This window comes from Rhipicephalus microplus, chromosome 1 (genome assembly GCF_043290135.1).
Source record: "Rhipicephalus microplus isolate Deutch F79 chromosome 1, USDA_Rmic, whole genome shotgun sequence".
Lineage (NCBI taxonomy): Eukaryota > Metazoa > Arthropoda > Arachnida > Ixodida > Ixodidae > Rhipicephalus > Rhipicephalus microplus.
In genome coordinates, this window is record NC_134700.1 from 83,579,011 (window position 1) to 83,604,198 (window position 25,188).

Here is a 25,188-nt window from a genome sequence, read left to right on the forward strand (position 1 = left end):
CGGCTACATGGCGCAGCCTGCGTCGATGGAATGATCGAATAGCATTCGAACTTTGATTGCTTGAATGCAAAGTTTAGAGCGGCTTTAAACTTATGAGGAGGTCAGTGTGAAGAGACTAAACTGACGTCTTCTCTGCTGAGTGTCTGGCACCATATCAATGTGGAGTGTTCAGTTTTATAGGAGTTTAAATTTTTTGCTGAGGTTTTCATAGGGTGTTGACAAGGTTGTATCGTAAGTTCAATGGCACCTTGAATTTTTTCGCAGCTTCTTTGAATGTACAGAAATGCGCACAGAAAGGTATCTTATGTCCACTTCGACCATGCATGTTTCTTGCAGTGCATGTTTTATTTTAGATAATATCCACGTGTGATCACGCAGCATGTTCCCTCATTTGAATGTCGCTTTGGTTGTTTTGACAGCTCGCTTGGTCTTCATCATATTCTACTATACCCACTGGCATCGAGCATGTTTCTACGCCGATATTTGACCCTGATAACCACATCGAATTTCGCGAAATCATCGAACAGTTTATATCTGCCTCGGTTCTTTACGCAACTCGTTTTCATTGTGGCAGCTTCATATCACCCGCACCTCGAGAACATGCAAGGTTGTAATATTTTACGCGCCAAAAAAGCATCATATCATTAGGAGGCACGCCATAGTGTGAGACTATAGATTGATTACGGCTCCTGATGTGTTTTTAACGTGCACCTAAATCTATTTCAAGCGTAATGAGTGATGACAACGGACAGAGAGTGCACACACACCGAGCGTCACATCTGTTTATACTGAGCGTCATACCACGATACACGTGAAATATGCAACACAATATCTTCCATTCTTGAACTAAAATCTGGGCGCCTTGTTACTGCGTTCCGCTCCCGTGGAAATGCAGCTGGCGTATGCGGGAATTGAAATCATGACTTCGATCCTAGCATCGCCACACCTCAGCATGCTAACTTATCGGTGAGTGTTGCTTACAAGACCTGTACGTTCAACGCTCAGTGCGAACCCGCAGCATAAATGTGCTTACACTGAACGGCGACGAGAGGTCTACAGCCATCAGCTGAATGAAACACTCTCAGGGCTCACAGTGCGGTATTTTAACAGTGGTGTATCAAGCTAGCAAGCTCAGCCGTTTTCGCACTACCAATGGTTGTCCCGCAAAGCCACTGCCCAATCGCGTAATGTACAGCGGGTGCCTATTTGCTGTAGTTTCAGTTTACAAACGCACTTGCTTTTAGTGCGAGGCAGGCCATCGTATGTTTTTCAGTTAATAGATATGAGTACTGTGCACGACTAAAATATTTCAAAGTAACGAGACCGCGGAGTATTGGCAAACTGTCGTATCTACTCTTGACGCCTTTGCTTCTCGCACTGCTTGCATTGGAAACGGTAGAACTTGACGGGCAGTTTTCAGGTTTTCGTCATGTTTAAACTTTTGTAGCAGCTAACAATGCCGAAGTAGCGCTTGCCGGCTTTTCAGAATGATGAAGGAGTGGCGCCCATAGCGTTCAAAACGCGAGATAAGCGCCCCAAGGAACACCTTATCCGAGCGCGCAATGGGAAAACCCAGCCAGCGCGGCCCGTCCGAGCGACCGGTGCTTTGCTTTCTTTCCGCAGGGGTGACCCACGGTGCTGCGAAAACTTGAGCCTGCCTTCCATATAAGCAACGTGCCTCTACAAGTTTTTCGTATATTGACTGTGCTCCACTGAAGTTTGCCTATATTTTTGCCAAATCGCCGCCCAGCGAAACTAAGGCAGCAGCATGCCCCCCCTCCCGTGCCCTCTTTTCGCCTTGTAATTTTTTTTTCGCCCTCGGCCGCACCCCAGCTACAATTACCAGCCGTCTGCTATGTTTACACCCTTGACGCCTTTGTGCTAACTTCTGTCCCCGTTGGCTGACCCGGAGCCATGTTGTTTCTCTCTCTAAGTGATTTTAATAAAAAATAAAGAGAAAAGTGACGCTCGTAATTGTGTCTCGTTAAGAGGGCACCTCAACAGGTCGGTATAGGTATGAGGTAAAGGGATTATAGGTATAGGAGGGAGAAGGTAACAGACGAAAGAAAAAGGAAAATAGGACACATCTGATTCGCCTCCCTTTGCGCTCGCCCAGACCACTGCAATGCGAAATCGTCCGAAAAACCAGTGAGGATCAGTAGAAGATCCACCGAGTTAGGAGAGCTATGATGTGATGAGAAGTTCTGAGCGCACAAACAAAAAAAAACTCTTCTCTAAGTTGTGATATGTATTAAAGCTGGCGCGATGCTTTTGTTCACTGGAAGCTCACCTGCTACTCCCACCCCCCTCTTTTGTTTAGCAGTACTGTCCCCCTTGTCACACATGAGTGCCTTCGCCCGAAACTCTATTGACGAAGGTGTTTAGGTCAGCGCAGCAAACAGTCGTACACGATGACCTGTGTGTGCTCCCCCTCCTTACAGACAGATAGGGAGTAAACTTTCGATAGCATTGGTTCTGGAAGCCGCCTGGAGTAAGAAAGTCCACGTAACCACGGCCTCGGCGGCGCCTCCCCGATTCCCGAGAAAATCCCACGCGCCGAACTAAACCTACGTTCGCTCTGTTCTAGGGAGGGGTGGGGGGGGCATGGTGCAGTGGTTGCCGCGCGTGTAGGCGGCTAAAGAAGCACTGTCATAATACACTACCACACAGGCTCCTGCGTTCAGCAGTTCACGCTTGAGCAGCTCACGTTTGTGAAGCGCAACGCATAGGTAGACGGCAATTGCCTCGTATCACCTTTTTTTTTTTAGAACCAACCTTTAAAGGTGCCGTTCAGTCACAATTCGGGTTTTAAAACTATAACGCGAAATCGCTCATTTAGCTTTTGCATTGCAGAGTTTCATTTAGCTATTGCATTTTTCATTGCAAAGTTTCGATGAATAAGTCCAACAAAGTGAGTTTTTTTTTTTTTTGCGCGTTGTATTGCTTGCGACCTTCACTGCAACATTTAGAAATCTCGAGGACGGTCAAGCACTTTTTATGACGCAAGATTGGTGATCAAAAAACTAGTGACAAATTGCGAAACGTGTTCGGAAGGTAAAGAATTCGAGGAATTGAGCCTAGGAGATATGGCGTTCCCGAATCTCGAGCTGAGAGGTGGTCATCTCGCACTACCAGTACTCCGGGGTGGGATCATTTCATTGTTACCCTCTCTCTCTCTCTTTCTCTCTCTCTCTCTCTCTCTTTGTAACTTCACTTTGTTTGAGAATGGCAGATTGGGCTTGTTGGTTTAACATACTTCAAGTTTAAGGCGCAAATACGACACGGACGAGCAGAGACAGTACACACACACGAAGAGCCACTTCCAACAAAGATTTATTTTGAAAGATCACAGAACATATATAGTCATACTTATTAGTCGTACTTATATAAATTAGTACGACTAATCATTGAAGCCAAGAGAATTATTGAATTAGTTTACCTATGCGCCAGCGTAGCCTCCATTTCATCACCAAAAGTGGTGCACTACCTAAATGTGGCTGCGCATTGAGGCACGGTGAAAGCGCGTGGTGCGTGTGTATGTTTTGCTCTCTTTAAAAATAAATCATTGTTGGAAGTGGCGCTGTGTGTGTATTGCGTCTCTTCGTTCGTGTCGCATACGCGCTTTAACTTCAAGTTCGCTTGGTTCCTACGACTCGGAACATATCCGTGTTCGCATCGACAAGCAAAGAGGACATTGGGGAGTATTTTTCTACACCCTAGACAGCGTCTACTGTAATATCATGTTCAAATTAGACCTGTAGGCCTGAGTACATTCTCTCTCGAAGCCGAAGGACACAGCTCTTTCTCCGGGCTGACCTTTAGTTAGCCAAACCAAAGAGTAGGCGTAGTGTAAAAGTGTGAACAACCTGCCAATTTGTAAAAGAGGAACCGGGGCATAGACTGGCGTACTAAGAAAAGCATTATCCCAACGTATACTGAAAGGAGGAACAAATTATCCTCGCACGTTGGTTCTCATTGATACCCCACCCGAAAGAGGCAAATACTTCATCCACGGCCTCATCTTTATCTTACGAGCACTTTAGTACTTGACACACGCGAATAACCTTTGCGACAATAAAGACATTTCATACCTGCGCACCGGCGAACATTAAGTTGTCCTCACCCTATTCATGCTTACGAGACCAGCGAGGCGCGGTTGACAAGCGTGAGTGCCGACGAGCAGTGCGGCCCTGTGTTTCTTATTCGACGCAAAGGCACAAGGTGCCAGAGTGGTGGTGCACTGTTCAATATAATACCAGCAGATCTAAAGTGTTTTGTTACTATGCTATATGTGGTGGGAGAACTGCTTCTGGGGGAATTACTAGGGTGGTTTTACTGCACAAGCTACGCCACCAAGCTACCCCTAGACCTTGGTAACGTGTTTTACGTACTTTTGCAGTTCTTAATGCATCTCAAGACACTATATTGTGGGGTCATTCATTATTAATTCAATAAACCTATAAAGATGCATTTTATACACTGAGGAATCGAATGAATGGAATCGAATGGCCTTGCCATTCCTGAAATGGGAATAGACCAATTTTTCTGTCCAAGGAATTAAAAGGAATGGAATTGCGGCAAATGCTCATTCCCTGGATTGGAATTGGAATGGAGGTTCCTATTCTGCAATACTGCGCTACGCATGCACTCATTGAAAACCATTTCATAGCAACATTCGCGGTTCCACTGAACTCCCCCAATATAGACAATTTTTAATCATTTCCATTGTCTCCATCATCTCCTAAACTTTAGTCTCGTTTGGCTTCACAAGATGTGCTTACCACTTCACTACTCATCAGTGTGAAATATACTTAAAACTTCACAGAGTAAATATGGTTTACAAAACTGTTACGCAGTGGAATATTTTTAGATGCGAAGCAGCTATTAGACTAGCCTGTGTAACGGTGTTTATCCGTGTCTCCGTGCCAACGCACCGCACCGCGCTCCCGTCGCCGCAGGTGTTGGGGCGGTGCCAAGTGAGTCACGCCTTCCTTTGCAGTGTGTGGTGACGTCACTCTCTCCCTCCCCTGCCACGCGCAAGCCACGTGTGCCCTCTCTTTCGGTTGATCCTCTCCACCACTCGCAACGTTCAACCGCACATCGAGTGAATACTCTTTCGGCTCGTTTCTCTGCGATGTAGAGGACGCTGCAAAGCGAAGCTCCTTCACCCGACGAAACATGCACCGAAACGATTTGGCCTAAGCCGGCCGTCGCCGGCGTTGCGAGAGCTAGCAGTGCCGATCGTGTTCGCGCCCGCAACGCCCTTGAGGCGCGAGCCAGAGAAACCGAAGGCAAGCGTCGGCAGTGGAAGACCAACGACACCGAAGAGGTGCGAGTCAAGTACGCCGATCGCGTTCGAGGATGGAGACGGCACGTAGGTAACGCCGACGAGACCCGAACCAAGGAAGCCGAGCTCAAGTGTCTTCAATACGTCGGCAACACCTACGAGACGCGAGCCAAGGAAGCAGAGTGGAACCGCCGACAGCGAAACGCCAACGCCGGCGAATCATCGACGTCATCGTGCACTCGAAAGCGCCGCGCGCCTTCCGCTGAATCACCCGCCAAATCGCCATGCGCAACTCTGCGGCTTCACATCTCATCAGGGTTCCCTTTGGAAAGTTGTTAATTTTTTTAGTCATTCTTCCACTTCACATATAAGAAAATACAGCCCGTCGTTCATTGATTTTATGGAGGGTGGAACTGTATATATTGTGTCTAAGCATTCACCGTACCAGCCTCTTCGAAAGAACCCGCAGAGAACATCGAATAATGGCTATACTAGTGGCGGACGATTCATCTTTGATCTTGTAAAAATAATTCGCATCACCTAGATATCAAGTGTCCAAGTGCGTTTACTGGGCACGTTCGCAGTGGCTTTGAACAGTGTAAGTAGTTTTTCTCAAATGACTTTTTGTCTTGGTTATTATACTCATAAGATAACTTCCGCATCAAAAGTAAAGCACTGCTGCACCACAGTACGACTATTCTTCAATGCACCGTTAACTATTCGTGTTCACGCAGTGATCATTCAGTCGGTGAGCTATGAACTTTTTACGGATCAGTTCACTTCCACCATATTGGCCTGTTAATCTTTGTATTTTGCATATTTAAGAAATAAACGAACAGTGTTGGAGTAGACACATACAAAGGAACGAAGGATTGGCGTGGTGTGCACGATGTTTCATGTCTTCATTTGTTTTCGTCGCAATATACAAAAGCAAGAAAACATCTGCTCAGCCCGAAATGGCGGTGCCCATACGTTTTAGGTAAAAAGTCTATAGCCACTGGCAGCAAAGCATATTGAGTGCAAGAGTGTTCTCACCTGTGCTGCTTCGGGCGTGTGTATTCCTGCGACGGGCGTGAAGACCACATATCCTTTCAGCGTCTTTCCTTCGTATTGCTTGCAGAGTTCGCGTACTGCAGCAAACACGGCTGCGCAGACGGGAAAAAGTGTAACACGAGTAAAAATGTGTGCTGCTCGAGGACATGTGCTGTGAAGCGTGATCTAACTTGAAAGCTTTTTAGCCACTATTTTTTTCCTATCTTTCTTATCTTTTTCTTTCTCTTTTTATGTGGTCGCGATATGTGTTGTTTCATATTGTCAGCATGCTCAGGCCCACAGATCCTTATAGCTTATTTCAACTAAACTTGTTTGGTCCTGCGTTTATTGACATTTTTGCATGTGTCCATAACTTATTTGTCTTTGCGTCTGGACTATTGCTTTGTTTTTCCTTCTTTTCTTTCCATTTATTTACTCTTATAGTTATTTTTCTTAAGTTCCCACTTCCTGAAAAAGCAAGAAGTTGTTTGTGCTCCTGCAGGTGGCAGTTCTCAGCTTATTCCCCTTCCTATTTTCTCTCCTTCTTTGTGTTTGTTTCTATGCAAATCATAGAGTTATAAGCAATATCCGTCAAAACTGTTTCCTAATTTCTTTTTTGCTGAGACAACATACAGCGAAAGCCTTGTGATAGAAGAAATGATGACAACACTAGCATTAACAACAAATTTTCCTTGTGCTTCTAAGAAGTATTCCTTACGCATGCGGTGTCCGAATCCGCTATTTTATAAGCGGTTTCATTATTTCGCATAGTTGCGGAACTCTTCTAGTTCATAGTGGCTACCCTTGTAGCCATTTGCATGACCTGCACCAAAAGAGCTACTGCAATTCGCTCATGGGTGGTTTAAACTTGGTACGCACTACGCCATATATTAACACATAAAAAAGCAAGGAACTCCAATCTACGAAGGCACATCACAGTGTAACAAAGTTTGGCATCTTTGGATAATAGCAGGCACTATTAGTCACTTGGCTAACAGAACAAACTATCAAAAACATCGAATAACACTCTCGCTAAAGCATTAAAAACACTAAATATTGGGAAAGCGGTAAAGTACAGCACGTACCTCTAGAAATTCAAAAAATGTAGCTGGAATTACTTCAATGTCTAATAGTAATATTTGGGGTTTTACTCATCATTCACTTCCTGCATATGCTGTGATTTGCTTTGTCTATAGAGTTGTTCCTAGCAGTTAAGATGTCGTAGAAATCTAGCTTATTCTCCGCGCCATGAGTGTGCCTTTCCCTCGCTGGTTTAACGCCGACAAAGAATTTCCACCGACTCACTTAGGGCGCGTGGTGTTTTTTGCACTTGCCTTAAACTTTGCAACTTAATAATTTCATTATGGTACCTATTGTCATTGGAAATGGTTATATCTAGTCATCTGGGAGCATCAAAGGTTTCATACCCACCCTTCGAAAAAGTGTGTGCTGTGAGGGCACATCTGAGCAATACTGCCACAAAGGTATCTGCCAGAATTGGCACGGCAGCATGCCCACGATACTAAGTAACATGAAGCCCACCGTGCTATTCGGGCGTTTCTTTTTCTCGGTGACAATATGTCAGAAACAGGCATTCGCTCAGCCGCGTACTAAAAGCGATTCAATGAACTATTTCCTGTGTCACGCGAAAGTTCAAATGTCATATGTTTTTCATGATGGGATAATCAGGGTTAACAGTGGAAGTGCCTCTGACTGGCTGGCCGACGTTTCGATAGGAAGACCTACCTTTTTAAAAGGCTGCCTTAAAAAAGATTGGTCTTCATATCGAAACGTCGGCCGGCCAGTCTGCGGCACCTCCACTGTTAACTCTGATTATCCCACTACGTTGTTTCCATCTGTCAGCGGCCATCTAGAATTTGAATATCTATTGTATGTCATATGTGCAGGAACGGTCACCTGCCTTTTAGGTGGTGACGTGAGGCAGTTCACCGACTCTGCTGCGCCCAAGTTTTGTGTGCTTTTCACAGTGCAAGCTTCATTTTGATCATTCCGCTGCTCCATAAGATTAGCGTCATGGTGGCAGTTGTAGAGTGTATGTGTTGCCGACGCTTAACGCATGAGGCTGTTTTCAGTTTCATCCGTCTCATCTCGTGGGAGGCAAGCGATAGGGATGTGTGAGTGCTCTTTTGTGTGTGTGATCGCAGCAGGGCAGCTATGTAGTGCAGCGGCATACATTCCCAAACATATTCCCAAATTTTGAGAGCAGAATGATTTCGCCAGTATATTGGTACTCCATGCACAACGGCCCCACAGAAAGCATGTCTAGACCACCCTGTCAGGTGTTGACGAGGATCTATAGTGTACACTGTGATTGCGACGCTTGCTGTTTTCAGCATTTAATTTCTCTGGGGTCTGCACACAGTTCAACCCTTTGAAGAGTCCTTGTACAGCTTAGTGAAGGCTATGCCAAGCGGCAACTTTGTTGTATTTATTTGGTTTCTAGAATAGCCCGGACACATAAACTAGGAGCAGTAAAAAAGATGAAGAAACGGAAAAAAGAAAAAAAAGTATACACCATACCTTTCCCAGCTGTTTAGCAAATGTGAATGTCTCTAAAAATAGGTACATGGAATCGCCGGGGCCTAAGGACCACACAGAAGCAGAAGCCAGTTGTTATATCAGCCAGAAAACTGCAGCGCGACATTTATTGCATGCAGAAAGCAGATTCGTTGAGCAAAGCTAGGGAACTAGGAAAGCAGTTCTCTGCTCGCGCTTTTTTCTCATTCCTCGCGCAATAACCGTGGGGCACAGCAATAATTATGTTTAACCTGTGTCTTGACGGGGAATCGAAACGCAGTTAAAATGGCCTGTTAAAATAGGTGCTTCCTTTGCAGGAGCATCGAGCTTACTTTGCTGTAAAAGCCTTCCATTGCTTCACTTTTACCGGTGCGCATCTGCTAGTTAACCTAAACTGCTCCATTTGAAACTTAAAGTCAAACGCAACAGAGATCACTTCACCTTCATCCCAGATGGTCGAATTGTATCATTTGACTTTGAGTTTCAAATGGAGCAGTTTAGGTTAACTAGCAGATGCGCACCGGTAAAAGTGAAGCAATGGAAGGCTTTTACAGCAAAGTAAGCTCGATGCTCCCGCAAAGGAAGCACCGATTTTAACAGGCCATTTTAACTGCGTTTTGAATATTTTTAACAATAAAGTGCCCCAGGTTGGGAAAAAAGAAGCATAATTCAGAATTTAAACAAAAAGTAGAACAATTCAAACTATTAGGCGGATATAAACACACAGGCTCGCCTAGAGCGAGTGTGTGTGACTCCGTCCCTGGAGGCAACGATTGTAGACTGTAAGGTGATTAACCCTCCCTCATACGCCTTGGGAATATCAGATCACAGGTTGGGTGGTAGTGTCTCTCGAGGTTCAAGGCAGGTCGTCTTACCGTCACCCATGTAACGATGAGACGGTGAGGGCCAATTTGTGCAACCGTTTGGCAGCCCCCACATAGGCAAGCATAGATGGGACGCTCTCAAGCAGGTGTGGCGATAAATCTGTGCCGACGAAGGTAAAAAGTTGAAACACCGGTATTCTGGTCTGGTGATAGCAACGCTCCAGCGCATCTGGACAGTCAAAAGAGGGGAATGCACCCATCTTCTTACAAACACCTATGGTATTGACTTCGAATTTAATCACATGGTGCTTTTGGCACGTTAAATCTCACATATTAATCAATGACTTGAAATTAAGATTAGCACGACTGAGTATGCTCACGTTCACTGCGGCTAACTTCTACCAAGCCACATACCTTCCTAGATTATATCCGGAGGTCGTGAATTACAGCACCAGACTTGAGAAGATGAAAAACCGCGGTAATTTGAGCCGACATGACACTGCTAGGTTTCGCGCACAATTTCAAAATATGGGCACACATAAACTACAACTTCACTTGTAATCGCTTCTTAATCATCTGTTTTAAAGTAATCTCCCGTAATCCTCTGACGAGGAGAACTGCCGTTTAGTCGCTCCCATAACCCTAGAGGAGCTCACAACGACAACGCGTCACCTCCATAGAGGTTCTGCACCGGGAAGCGATGACCTAACTGTTGAATTTTACAGTACAGTCTGGGACGTCATAGGACCAACCCTGCGTGAGGTGCCGAACATATTTATGAGTAGGCACACGCTCCCCCGGCGTTTAAGAACGGGAGGATCATCCTGCTTCCGAAGGCACTACAGCACCTCGAGGACTCGTGTAATTGATGCCCTGTTACGTTGTTAAGGGCCGACTACGAAATGTTTACCAACGTCCTAATCCTGAGTTTACAGGGAGTCATGCTTTCGCTTGTCACATTTTGGCAGTTATGCTCGGTGGTGGGCTGTAATGTCCAAGCCGGGAATATGCTCAACAGGGATATTATATAATACACGAGACAGAGGCCAGCGAGGGGATGGTGTACCTTCCTTGGCCAGTAAGGGGAATTCGACAGAATAGAGTATGACTACATTTTCTCCACTCTGCTCACGTTCGGTTTTCCTAGACAGTTTGTGTACTTCATAATGGGTCTATGTAATGACACTGATGGTGACATCAAAACAAATAATGAAGTTGTAGCTTCCTTTCCAGTAACCAGAGGAGTGAGACAGGGTTGTCTTCTTTCGCCCCGTTGTTCTCGTTCACGATAGAACCTTTCTTGATTAAGATAAAAAAAACACCAAAGTGCTCTCGGTTTGAAAATCCTCGGCAGTGTACCGTAACTGCTTACGCAGACGACATAACGATATATCACAGGGACCAGGGCAGACTCATGGCTGTTCTCAAAGTTTTCTCAGTATATGCTATAAGCTCTTTTGGGCGAAAGTTAGTATGTACAAATGCAAATCTTCATGTCTTCACGTCTCGCCGCTAAGATGCCTTCACGGCATTTCCGTTGTATATAAAGTGTGAATTCTTGAAGTAAGCTATCAAGACGGCGGAGCGACCAGCGAAAGCTGGGAGGAGGTGGTGAAGGCGCTGAAACAGCAGATCAACAGTGTCCTAGAGTTTCATTTCGCTTACCATGTACACCAATATTTACTCATGAGCATCGTTACTGGTTGCCTCTAGTTTTTCTTCAATTCACTAGTAATGCCCTACCAGGTTGCACGCAAGGTCATATCGCAGCTCATTATATTTTTTTGGAATTCAAAAATTTATCTTGTCAAAAATGAACACTTAGACATGCCTCGCGAGGAGGGCAGCTGGAACATACCTTCACTCGTCACTTTGTCAGAAACTTTAGCAGTAAAGACGACAATCAGGGCGTTACAGCTTCCCGAACAACCCGCCAAAAACTGGCGGCGTACTTTCTAGGACTGCAAAGCGTCCTGTTTTTGCAGACGCAGCCCCTGGTGCCCAAGGCTCTGAATTCGACGCCCTTCTACAGGCATGTCATCGGTACCTATAGGAGAGTAGCTGCGATAAACTTGGATGCTCGGCTTCTGGATATTCGCAACATAGAGTTGGCACAGGAGTGGGGCGAAGCGTTCGTCTGTGCTTGCATACGTCCGCCCACCCATGCTTCCTTCCTTCAGTGAGTTCGTCCATGTGTCATTCGGTTCGTGCCTTCGTCCATCTGTCTGTCCGTCCGTGCGTCTGTGATTCAGTCCATGCGTCTCTGAGTCAGTACGTGCGCCCATCCGTATATCCGTCCGTCCATCCGTCCGTTTGTGCTTCCGTCCTTCCGTCCGTCCGGGCATCCTTGCCTTTGTCCATCTATTCGTTCTGACGGACTGGCGCTGCGCCCCACTCATCATCATTCACTCGGTGTATGTGCTGTGATTACTTAGGTTACTGACCGGTAACTGTACTGCGCAATTAAGGATGCAGCACAGTTTAAGTGCGGCAGGCATTAGTGCAAAAAATGTCTGGAACGTATAATCCAGTACTTCTCCTTGATCGTGTGGTGCGCCACTTACCTGCAGCAATAATCTCCTTGGATGCGCCATTTTTTAAAAGAGAAATTCGATCTAAGTGCGTAAAAAATCCAGTTTATGATTTTGTCCTCGGGAACATCAAAGGAGCTGTGCCATTCGATACATTGAAACTGAAAGGTGACGCCTCAAAAACGAAGAGGAGGAGGCGCAGTGTTTCAAAACAGAAAGATGCCGAGCATATCACATCCACTAAAGCTACTGTTGATGGTGGTAGGTGACTACACGAGCCCAGCATGAGCAGTCCGTGAATCTTTCATACAGGGTTCTGTACCCAGTTACAATAAGGCACTGGCATATGAAACTCTGCGACTATTGACTTCGCCATGTACGAATTCCCGGCAAGCGCCGCGTTCCAGCGGTATTTTTACCACACAGGATGACACATGGTTGCCTCTGGACACGACGGCCATGGTAACGCCGCGTCGACAATCAAGGCAGCATGCCTACTTCAACAACACAATACCGGTCACCTCATCCGATCTGAGCCAAACGTTTTCACGTTCTACAATGATGACACGGACAGCCTCAGTGCTCTAATGCATCAGTCGCCATCAACCTTCCTGTCATTGCTTCGAAATGTACCTCTCCACAGTGGCTCTTCGAGAGCAAAGGACTAAGATACAGAAGCGGCGTGACAACGCCCGTAGCGATGATGTGCGGGAACATCATCTGATGTTGGCACCGAGACAAGAGGACCAGGCGAAGATGACACAGCCCTGTTGTCAAATGTGCGGGGGGTGTGCATAGTGTGGCGCGTGCCTGACTACGAGAGCCAGCCGTTAGTGCACGACTGGCGGTGACGTAAAGTGTTATGCAGATTTGTGAGGCTGTGCGTGTCAGTGCCGACAATGCTCATATGTGTGATCAGCACGTTCAACATTTTGCGCCAGTGTGTACCGAACAAAAAGTCCTGAGTGCAGATAGGTCTGACAGGTCTACAATGGTGACGTCGTTCTGTGTGACTGATTGGTCATTACTATGGTTACTAGTGTGTTTTATTGTGTCACGTGAGGACCAACGATATCCGTGGCACAACATACTGAAGTTGCAAGAGGTCAAAAAGTCGAACGGAAGAAGACGACGGAGTGCGCGCGAGAGCGAGAGAACGTTAAGCGCGTGAGCTGTAGAACGCGGATGACCGACGCCAGCATGGCCGGTGCATTGAGCAGCGCAGGACGTGTGACCTGAGTAGTGCCAATACGTAATGAGCTGGTGCTACCAGACTAGCCGGGAGGAGCTTGCTGGTTCCCTACGGCAAGGGAGTGTTCTGGTCGTGTTGTTCCAGCGTGCGAGCCAGAGTGGGCAGCTGATCCCGGCCCGGATGGTGTTCCAAGTGCAACCAGGTACCGAAGCTGTAGACGTGGGGCTGAGTTGCCTCGGGCCCGGCACAACCACCTCCTGAGGTCATTACCTTGGTGCCACGCCGGCGCATGGTCATCCTTCGTTTTATAAGGGAGCAGTTCCACGTCTGCTCGTGTTCTCGTGAGCGACTTATCGCACCGTCCCTGCTGCAAGCTTGCGTCAGCTGCACGGTCATCGGTACCGTGAGTGATGTCTATGGAACCATAGACTCCGTACTAGACAGGGCGCGGAGATTTTCGCATGTGTCTACGGACTGTCAGGACTGAGCGTAGAGGAAGAAAGTTGTATACAGCAAGCCTATGTGTGTGTATTTGTCTTGTGTGGGTGTCCATAGATGGTTTCTTGTCCTTGACTCTGTATGTGTCTGAAGGCCCATGAACCGCCACAATGTCCTACGCCTTTATCTACCATGTATAGCAAGCACTTCACTGGCAGACACTTCTGCTATTCCCGCCATACGCGGCACTCTGCGGTAATCTTGTAATGGCATTTGAGGGCGTTGTCAGCCCTCCATCCCTATATTCCACGCGGGCTACAACCACAGTCAACTTATACCCGCTGCGGCGCCGTCCCAAAACTTGCCGCGAAAGTTCCTTGACAGGGAGCCGATGACACAGCCTCCGAATCGCCTCACTGGTAAGCGTGCCTCGTGAGTCGAGAGAGTGGCGGAGCGGCGCAGGGTATCTGAGACTACGGCTGTATTTGGCTGGTGTGCGCAGTACATACGACAAGCGCACGCATTGTGGAGTTCTTATAATAAATTCATAAGGGAAACTTCCTGCCGCTGTTTAATACACACTCTCCGAAGAGTTTCACCTGAGGCAGTGTAGGCACTCTTTAAAATGGAATGGAATGGAATGAAAAAACTTTATTTCGGTCCTGTAGGACGCGCTTAGCGCGTAGCGGGCGTCTCCCACGTAGGGACCGACAGGGAGTACCTGGCGGCCGCTTCGTGGGCCTGCTGGACGGCCCATCGCTGGTCGGCGAGAAGTGAGCTCCTGAGGGACCTCTCCCACTTGCTTGAGGTAGAGTCGGGAGGAGTTGTTCTACACTCCCAGAGCATGTGTTCGAGTGTCGCTGTGTGTCCACATGATGGGCATGTGTCGCTGGGGTATGCATCGGGATAATAAACGTGAAGCGTGGCAAGGTTTGGGTACGTGTGTGTCTGTAATAGGCGTAGGGTTAATGCCTGCGGTCGGTTAAGTTTCGGATCTGGGGGTGGAAAAATGCGGCGTTCCAAGTAAAAGTGCTTTGTAATTTCATTGTACGTAATTGGTGCATCCCGATTGGTATCCAACCCAGCAAGATGAGGTTGCCCTGTGGCAGTGCGGTCGGTAAGTGCGCGCGCTGCATCATGGGCGATCTCGTTGAGGTTGGATAGGGCACCCGGCACCTGGCCGAGATGGGCGGGGAACCAGATGACAGTGTGGTGTTTCAGGGCACTCGGGTCCGCATTGCGCAGGATACGTAACGCCTGGTCGGAGATGACTCCGCGTTCGAAGGCTTTGATGGCAGGCCTGGAGTCGCTGTAGATGAATTCCCGTTTGCTGTCGAGCATAGCTATAGCTATAGCTACTTGCTCCGCTACTTCGGGGTTTCGGGTGAGGATTGTGGCTGAGTGAAGAGTCTGCTGCGCGGATGATACCACGACCGCGGCGAAGGCTTGGTTGTTGCGATAGGCAGCGGCGTCCACGAACGAGACGTTGTCCGCTTCCATGTCTATGCGCTTGAGAATGGCGGTCGCCCGCGCAAGGCGCCTGCCTCTGTTGTATTCGGGGTGTACATTTCGTGGTATGGGAGCGATCGTAATAAGGTCGCGGATTTCACGGGGAATTAGAGTCAACTCTGGGGGGTCCCTGGTCCTCGAGGAGAAGCCGAGCTCGCGCAGAATATGGCGGCCCGCCTTGGTTGCAGTGAGTCGGGTCAATTGCACACGTTCCTGAGCTTCGGCGATCTCTTCTAGCGTGTTATGTACGCCAAGCTCGAGGAGTTTGTACGTTGGAGTGGTGATAGGGAGGCCAAGGGCTCGTTTGACCACCTTGCGAATAAGCGCATTGAGTTGATCGCACTCAGCACGTAGCCACTTGTGTATAGCGGCAACGTATGTAAAATGGCACAAAACAAACGCGTGTACGAGACGCAGCAGGTTGTCTTCCTTGAGGCCATGGTGCCTGTTGGCTACTCTACGTACGAGTCGTATGGCATTCTCAGTCTTAGTCCTGAGCTTGTGTACTGTTTGGGTGTTGGTTCCGCGGGACTCGATGATCATGCCGAGGACCTTGATGGTGTCTACCCTGGGTATAGTACGACCATCTCTGGTGTGGAGGGTGATATTGCGTTCCGCCGGAGGTTTCCACCCTTTGGGCTTGGCACCCCGGCGTTTGGGCAAATATATCAACAGCTCCGACTTCGTAGGTGAGCACCTGAGACCAGTGTGGTCGAGGTAAGACTCGGTGGTGTCAATAGCCTCTTGCAGGGCGGACTCAATGAAGCCATCCGACCCTGTGGAGCACCATATGGTTACATCATCCGCATAGATAGTGTGGTTTAGCCCGTCTATTTTTGAAAGTCGTTCGGAAAACCCGATCATTACTAGGTTGAAGAGCGTGGGTGAGAGGACGGATCCCTGAGGAGTGCCCCGCTGTCCGAGCTCCACTTCTTCCGACACTAGGTCTCCTACGTGGAGGACGGCTCTGCGCCGAGTGAGAAAAGAGCGGATAAAGTAGTAAAATCGATGACCTAGGCCGAGGGCTGTGATCGCTTTCAAGATTGACGAGTGCGTTATGGTATCAAAGGCCTTTTCTAAATCGAGACCGAGTATTGCACGAGTGTCCCGAGTGTTCCCGCTATCTAGAATTTGATGCTTTAGGAGTAACATGGCGTCTTGAGTGGATAACCCTGGTCGGAAGCCAATCATGTGGTGCGGGATGTAGTCGTTATCTTCGAGGTATCGACCAACCCTGTTGAGGACGACGTGCTCAGCCACTTTGCCCACGCACGACGTGAGAGATATGGGGCGTAGGTTATCTAGGCTCGGCGCCTTTCCCAGTTTGGGTATGAGAACCGTGTGAGCTAGTTTCCAAGCATCGGGTATCTCACCCTTTTTCCATATCTCGTTGATAGTGTCAGTGAGGTAAGTGACGGAAGAATCGTCCAGGTTACGTAGGAGCTTGTTGGTGATGCCATCGGGGCCAGGGGCTGAGCGGCCATTGAGCTCATGGAGAGCTCGGCGCACATCTTCAATAGAGAACTCGGCGTCTAAGTTAGTGTTGTCGCTGCCAGAGTAATCAGGGTGAGGGGTCACAGGGCCCGTGGGGAGCGGGAGATATTTTTCCACGAGGTTCTTGACAACATCTTCCGGTGACACTGTTCGTTTAGCCTGATGAAGTATCTTCACGATCGAATGACGCTGATTTGTGCGGGTGTTGGTTTCATTGAGGAGGTGTTTGAGTAAGTTCCACGTTTTGCCATTTCAAACCTGACCATCAATCGAATTACAAATTTCGTCCCACTGCTGTTTTGAAAGGATGCGGCAGTGATCCATCATGGTCTTGTTCAGCTGAGATATGCGTTTGCGTAACCTTCGATTAAGGCGCTGGCCCTTCCACCGGGCCAATAGAGACTGTTTGGCCTCTAGTAGGTGGGCGAGACGACTGTCCATCCTTTCGGTTGGAAGGTCTGTGCTGATAGTTTTCGTTGCCTTGTTTACATCAGCTTTGAGCTGGGCCGTCCACGTCTCGAGGCTCGGTGGGGTATCGGGAGGAGGTCGTTCTGCGCGGGTCTTACGAAGGAGGTCCCAGTCGACCCACGTGTACGACTTGGTCTTCCTGCTTACTGTGGGGAGGTGTACAGCCAATATGAAGTGGTCACTACCGAGATCTACCGCGAGGTTGGACCAGTGGGCGTCGGAGATATTCTTGACGAAGCATAGATCCGGCGTAGTATCTCTTTGCGTGGACGTACCAGTGCGAGTGGGGAAGGCCTTGTCCGTAATGAGAATAAGGCCCATGTCGTTCGCACTTTTCCAAAGCTCGTCACCTTTGGGTGTGTCGTACGTGTAGCCCCAGGCGCTATGCGCAGCGTTAAAATCGCCTGCAATCACTAGCGGGTTAGGCCCCGCGAGGCGGACAGCTTTCTGGAACAAACGTGTGAATCTTTGTCTATGGTGGCTGGGACTACTGTATACATTGAGCATGTATACGCTTTGTTGTGATATATTTCCAGGGAGAATTTCGACCATAACGTGCTCAATTTCGGGCACATTGAGACTGTGCGCTGTGCAGGTAATCTTGTTAGCGACCAAGGTGGCGATACCGCGTCCTCCCGAGGGGCCGGGCAACCACTGGTATTCGGAAAACGTGGCGGTTGGTACTACAGTCTCTTGTAATAGCATGATGTGAGGTTTGGCTTCGTGGCTACGGAGGTATTGCTGCAGGAAAGCTTTCTTGTGGGTGAAGCTCCTGCAGTTCCATTGCCAGATTCGCAACTCGTCAATTGGCCTGGCCATCTTGAAGCATTTAGGAGTTGGCCTGAGCACCCGGCGGGTGCATAAGGGCCGCGTGATGCGGTGGACTGGGCACGGCTGTACGTTGCGACAACGGCTTATCCGCTGCAACGGCAGGGGCGACGACGTGATCAAGATATTGCTCCACTTGGCCCAAACGATTACCGTGTACCGCGAGAGTAGACTGCACGAGAGCCATGCTTTCCACTCTTAAAAAGCCACTCTTTAAAAGACGGAGGTATTTACGATTTTTGTTCTGCGTACGAACGTGACCAGAAACTGAATACCCGGCTTGGTTTTGCCACATTAATCTCTGTGGCCCTGTGTGTAGCATATAGAATCAGTGATAGTTGTTTGTTATGTTCGGGTACCCAAGTGATGGCCCTGTGTGGTATTAATATAATAGCAATGTCATTCAACCAACATTACTAGGAAAAACAGCACTCCTTACATCTGCCAGAAGCTGCGACAATGTGGCACTTGTTTCCTCCCCCAGCCCCACCTCCAACAGACCCTAGAGGCTTTTCCACACAACACGGGCTTACGTCCTCGAAATAAAACCCTGCCAATGCCCATAACTACAAAATGTCCTCAAATATCTGAAATGAGGTAATTACACGGTACTTCACATTCTTAGGGAACGATAATAATCATCAATGAACTGTAGAAGCAGTAATTTAAACAGCTGCCTTACAACGATTATCTGATGTGCTTGCGAATTAGTTCTGCCAATGTGGCATAACTAATCGGCGATTGTCACACATTCTCTCATGTACACGGTCACCAAAAATGCATTGCAGAAAAAAAATATCCTACAGAAGAAGGGCAGGCGCACCCTCCTCTGTAGTATAGTTGTGAAAGCTGACGCCCTTTTCACGGCCGGACGAGCCACACTGAGTCACAGAGCAGCCGGGGAGAAAAAAATATTTGTAACACAGTGTGTAGAAAGAAACTCGATGATATTGGCACGGTGGTCTAGTAGCTGAGGCAGCCTGCTGCTGACCCGCATGCCGCGGGATCGAATCTCAGCCGCTCTGGTCGCATTTTCGATAGGAATGAATATGTCTGAGGCTCGTGTACTTGAATTTATATGCTGGTTAAGCCACCCTGGGTGGCTGAAATTTCTGAAGCCGTCCACTACGGTGTCTCTCATAATCATATGGTGGTTTCGAGACGTTGAACGCCAAGAACTTACTATTATTACTAAACAGAACGATCATTATTCCTCATGAACTAGATCAACACAGAAACGCTGCATGGTGGGTTTGCTATCCACTTGTTTGGAGGATCAGAGCTGTGACGGTGACTTGATCTTCGTTGACGGTCTTGATCGTGCATTCAACAACGTGACCTATGTTTCGCCGCAAGCTTCATCTACATACTTGAAGATACTGAAGAAAGGCGCGTGTACTTTAAAAAAAACTGTTGATGACAGTGAGAACACTCTCGCATAGTTTCACTTTCTTACCACCAATGAAGTCGGTGGCATCGGTGGGCTCGTCGGCAATCTGGCAGATTTTTTGGCCCAGTCGTTTGGGCCGCATCTAGAACAAGTCCACAACTGCATTCAAAAACATTCGTCACATGCGTTACTTGACCTTCGCGAGGCTGTTCGTTCGACAAATTTCTCGCATGAAGCAGACTTTCCGTATACAGGAGCAGCGGCTGCTGCAGCGCGGTTGAGAGCGGAGTCCCCGCTACCATCGATGGCCACGTGACAACTGGCACAGCTGCCTCCGACCACGGCACATAGGGGAGCTGCCTGCGCGTTCCCCACCTCGCAAGTCTACACGTTTGAAGACGCATGTCTGAGGCTCTCTATACAACTCAGCCCTTACCTTAGATTATGTCGTTTGGGGGATTGCTCACTGCTCGTTGTTTACTTAAAAAAATGATCTGTCATATGCTGCATCCGTGAGACTGATTAATTAGGTCACTGAAGGCCTTTTTTGTGTGTGTGCGAGAGGGGAAGGTTTTGTGTGTGCGAGACGGGTACAGGCTAAGACTTTTGCTGTAAAACAAGAGGCTTTATTCGCCACTTAGAGAGGTCTGTGTTTACTCATTTATATTCATGTTCCCTTCATTCCTTTATTCTGCACATTTCTGTTTGCACGGCATCATTTTCTTAATATGGTGTGGTTTCTCGCTGTTGGAAATGATTTTTCTTTCTTATCTTTTACAGCCGAGAAGATTTATCGTGCTTGCAAAAATGCGCTTTCTTTTCGCCACATATATCTCGGACGATGAGGAAAGTTCCACATTTGCTGACTACAATAAAAAAAAGAAGTCGGGAAGATACAGAATGGTGGGATTGAGAAAGTCACGCAAAGAAATGACTGGCGCTGAACATGCAAGATACATTTCAGCCCGAGAACTGAAGAATATATGTGCGCGTTCTGTTTGCACTGCCAGCCTCCGGTTGAGACCCAACGATACGCATCGCCGTGGCAAGGACACCCACGAGTGTGCCGGCTTTTCGCGAGAATATGTGCAAGGCCTACGCGAAGAAGGAAAACGGTGATCTTACCTTGTGCATTTTCCTGTAATTGAAATGTCCGCAGCGCACGGAATATCCGCATCAGGAAAACATATAGTCTATCATCCGGTTGCTTACCACTTGGTCTTTTTTTCTTACACCTTGCATGTATGAACTATTCGCTGCTCAGATTGCTTGCTTGCTTGTTTTATTTATTTGTTTATTTTTTATTCCAGGGTCTCTTAACCCCCCGGCATCGACGTGCTCTAGCGCTGAGCTAAGGCACGATTCTCAGATAATTTGAATCTTTGTTTCGATCTCATCCGAAGCGTAAGCAACAACATCGAATATATTTGCTCATGTCTTGTATCTACTTGTGCAGGATTCCATTGAGATAACGTAGAAAAGTGTCATAGATTCCAGCAAGGAACGAGTAATACCCTTGATTTTTCCTACTTTCACTATTTTATACCTTCATCAGGGCTTTCTTAACATGCTGACTTGAAATGCGGTACCAGTAAATATGTTTGACACGCAAGAAAGTCCGTGAAAGTGCTCGTCCTTCTCCTATGATTTCTGATAAGTGCGGTAATTACGGCTGGCCTTGACGAGATAAATACATTGCCGCACCCCAACAGGGAAAAAGCGACCTGCATACAACGAATACACGAAAAAGTTACAAAAAGGGATGGCTCCCCGTCTCGTGGTTTTATGTTAGGTTTTCCTAATGCCTATGACACTTAGTCACACTGATTTGTTGGCGCACACCTCCACTAGTGTGATGTTTTGTGATGTGTAAGGAAAATCAAGCAGACTCGTTGCTGATGGCGTCTATGAACAACAGTGCCCCCCCCCCTCCCTCTTACAATTAAGAATACTGCACGCAACTCTTGATTCGTACAGGTAGCAAGATGTTGTTTTTTACGCTCACAGTAAGTCTATGCCAAAGTGAGTTCTGTGCAGTTCATAGCAATAACACTGAATTTTTTAAAGCATTAGTATTCACAGAGAGTACATGAAAAAACCAACATTAAAAAGGTAAAAATATCTACATGGAGGGTACCCAACTGGTGGCTAAAGTCAATACGGAAATTCCCTTTTGTTATTTTTCGCAATACTTTCAATTCTCTTGCAACAGCCCTTACAGTGAGGGTGACGTAATAGAATATTAAAGTAAAAAAATATCCCAGCAAATCCACGGAGGGAATGATGATGAGTGTGGTGAAGTGCTCGAGGGTTTCATCGCTAAACCTTGAACCATCTACGAATATCGCCTACTACATCATCAAAGGCGTGACAAACACTGTGTATATTTATGCAACAAATTTTATTATTCGTAAGTGATAGCTATACGTCGCTTCCGTTTCCCCTTCATTATAACGGCTTCATGGTCGGTGGAGGGGTGGATCTGTGAAAGGGCGTATGTTTGCAAGGACGAAGTAGTAGGCAGTTCACAAAGGTGGAACTGTAGGCAGTCACGTGCAAACAAGGTGTGGTCACAGTGGGACAATCTATAATTCTTTAACGCGCACCTGTAGACGACTATCTCGCATTTTATATTGGCTACTTCTCAACACTTGTACAGATAGTCATCCAAGGTCCGTTCAAAATTTGACAAATCGATCTGTTCAACAACACACACCGGCAACTCATTCCACATTTCAATCGCGTTAGAATAAAAGCAGTATTTGAACCTATATCGGTATGAAACTATATCGGCTTGAATGGCCCTGTTGTGGTTGCTTCTTGGGCTGTGTTTACCTGGCGGCGGTAAGTATATTTCTTAGGTAATATTTAGCTGGCCATTCAGTATTTGAAATAATAGCTTCAGACAATTTTCCTGCCGGCGTGTCTCTAAAATAGGTGGGCCTCAAGAATGAAGCATTTCTGTAACCAACTCTGTCCTTCAATACCGGGAAGGTATAAATCGCATTTGCTACTTCTAAATTTTTTTCTATTTGTTTCTTTAAATATTGTCGGTGAGGGCTCCATATTACCCAAGAACTGGCCTTACAAAGGTTTTGTAAGCAGCAAGTCTCACATCGTTGGTTGCACCTTCTTTTTTCGTCAAACGTAGCCTCCCACGTGCATTTGAACAAATATTGTACAATGTTTACGTTGTAGAATAAATTCTGCGTTAATATAAATTGTAGATAATTCAATCGAGAAGTATTTATTAAACACATGTCTCCGATGGTATATGAAAATAAAAAAAATTACAATTATTTGTAGTAATACGTGTGTATGTCGATTAGGAGTAAATATTTTTCTATACTCCATTTTTTGCACCATTCACTCAACGCCTGTAAAGAGCTGTTAATTTCAACTTCATCCGCTTAGTTTCGTACAGTAGAATAAAATAAACAGTTATCTGCGAACAGTTTGAGTTGCACACCTGGCTCCATGATAGTGGAAATATCATTGATATATACACCAAAAATAAGAGTGGTTCCAGGACAGAAAATGGCCTGTGAATACGATTCACTGGCCATGATATGAAGAATGTCACAATCTCGTCGCGTATGTCGGAAAACACTTTGCAAAAAACAGTGGTACATACCGAGGCGTATGCGGGTGTGTGCCACATGTGATGGACATTTTATATCTACCCAGGATTGGCGAGAACACACATGGGTATTTTTAACGCTTGAGCGTGAAGAAAAAGCTGCCATAGGCAGCGTTGACATAATAAACGCAAACAATGAATGCCAGAGTCCCAGCAGGAATTAGTGGGAATCAGCAGAAGGAGCAGGAATCAGTTTCTTAGCAGGAATCAAAACCTAGCATTAAGCTTCGCGAGAATTCCGCCGCAGAGCCAAGCCAGACCCCGCATATACTTTTGGAATAGACACTAATGTCTGTGTAACGACAATTGTGGTCGCAGTACTGGATTTCTAATCTTACAAATATTAAATGTGTACTCCTATATTACAGCCGTCATGTCAGCTAGGTTAACGTAAATGGTAGTTAGGCACCATCCGCTGAAGTTTATTTGTGTAGCTGTGTCCAGAGCTACTGTCCTTGCGCGCACCAGCGTAAACACCAGCGATTCATATCAGCTTACCGCTTCTGGTATTGCTAATATTCTGTTGCCGTTGGATTCGTTACGCAACTGTAAACAACTGCTAATGCGAAACATATGCGGCTGTTTAACGTATCCTTGTGCGTAGATTTCTAGATATGTTCAGCACCAATTAATAACGTCTCGCTTAATGAAAAATTGGCAGATCCCACATACAGTGGGAATCGATGATATGCGAAGTAGGAATGAGAATTGTTGATATGTAACTTTGTAATCAGCGCAACGCTACGAGGTGAAGGTAAATGATGCCGTACATGACTTCCGTGTCACGATTATCATGTTTGGATGTGTAGTTTACCTTCGTCATCTATCCACGTCACGTGATAACAAATTTAGTATATGTGGAGCTAGCGAAACGACCGTGAGCACGCTATGAGCGTGGTATGTTGTCATGTTCTTACATGACACGCATGTCAAGATTATCGTGTTTGCACCAGTCATATAGTTTTGTCATCCAGTGACGTCACTTACACCAAATTTGGTATATGTGGAGCTAGGAACACGGCCTCGAGTGCGTCATAAAGGACCCAGTATACTCCAATGTAGCGTTGACGCGCGTGCACACTGGGCACAGCGATGCTACGTTAGCAAAACTCGAGCACTCTAAAGGCTGACGCCAGGCGCGACCAGCGTCCGTCGGCGCTGCCCGACGGCAACCAGCGGGAAATGCAACATGCTGCATTTCGCGCTGATGCATTACCTAGACAACAGTGCGTCTCCCTCTTTTCGTGACGGAGGGACGCTGGACGCGCTGAAACGCACATGCGTCAAAGCAACGCAGCGCGGCGCGTGCCTGCGAGTATGTGGCGGGACCGGCGGCAGGCGTGGCAAAGCCGGCGTGACGCGACGAAATGAACGCCGGTGAGCACGCGCACCGTGTCACGTCGAAATGTATTGGCGCCTGGCCTGTGGCATGTAGTCATGTTCTCACATGATACGCATCTCATGATTATCAGGTTTGCACCAGTCACATACCTTCGTCATCCAGTGGGGTCACATAATGCCAAATTTGGCATATGTGAAGCTAGCGAAACGGCCGTGAGCGCATCATCAGTGTAGCATGTAGTCATGTTGTTACATGACACGCATCTCATGATTATCAGGTTTGCACCAGTATCATACCTTCGTCATCCATTCAGGTCCCGTAATACCCCATTTGGTATATGTGAAGCTAGCGAAACAGCCACCAGCGCATCATGAGCGTGGCATGTAGCTATGTTGCTACATGACACGTATCTCATGATTATCATGTTTTCATTAGTCACATACCTTCATCATCCGTTCAAGTACTGTATTGCCAAATTTGGTATATGTGACGCTGGTGAAACGGTTGCGAGCGCATCATGAGCGCGGCATGTAGTCATGTTGTTACATGTCACGCATATCATGATTTTCATGTGAGGGTCTGTCACTTGTGTTCACCATGCAATCATGCCATACCATACCAGTTATTCAACATGCCATGTGAACGAAACAACCGCAAGAGCTGCAGGACAATGAA

The 25,188-nt window shown here is 47.1% G+C and overlaps 1 protein-coding gene across 1 annotated transcript in view; it reads right to left on the reverse strand.

Moving 5' to 3' along the window:
- The window catches only part of LOC119177950 (cytochrome P450 4V2), a 65,188-nt gene that overhangs the window by 37,247 nt on the left and 2,753 nt on the right, over positions 1–25,188 (reverse strand). The window contains exon 2 of the mRNA XM_075883301.1: positions 6,323–6,432. Coding sequence (XP_075739416.1) covers positions 6,323–6,432 — 110 coding nt within the window. The remainder of the gene's footprint in view (positions 1–6,322; positions 6,433–25,188) is intronic.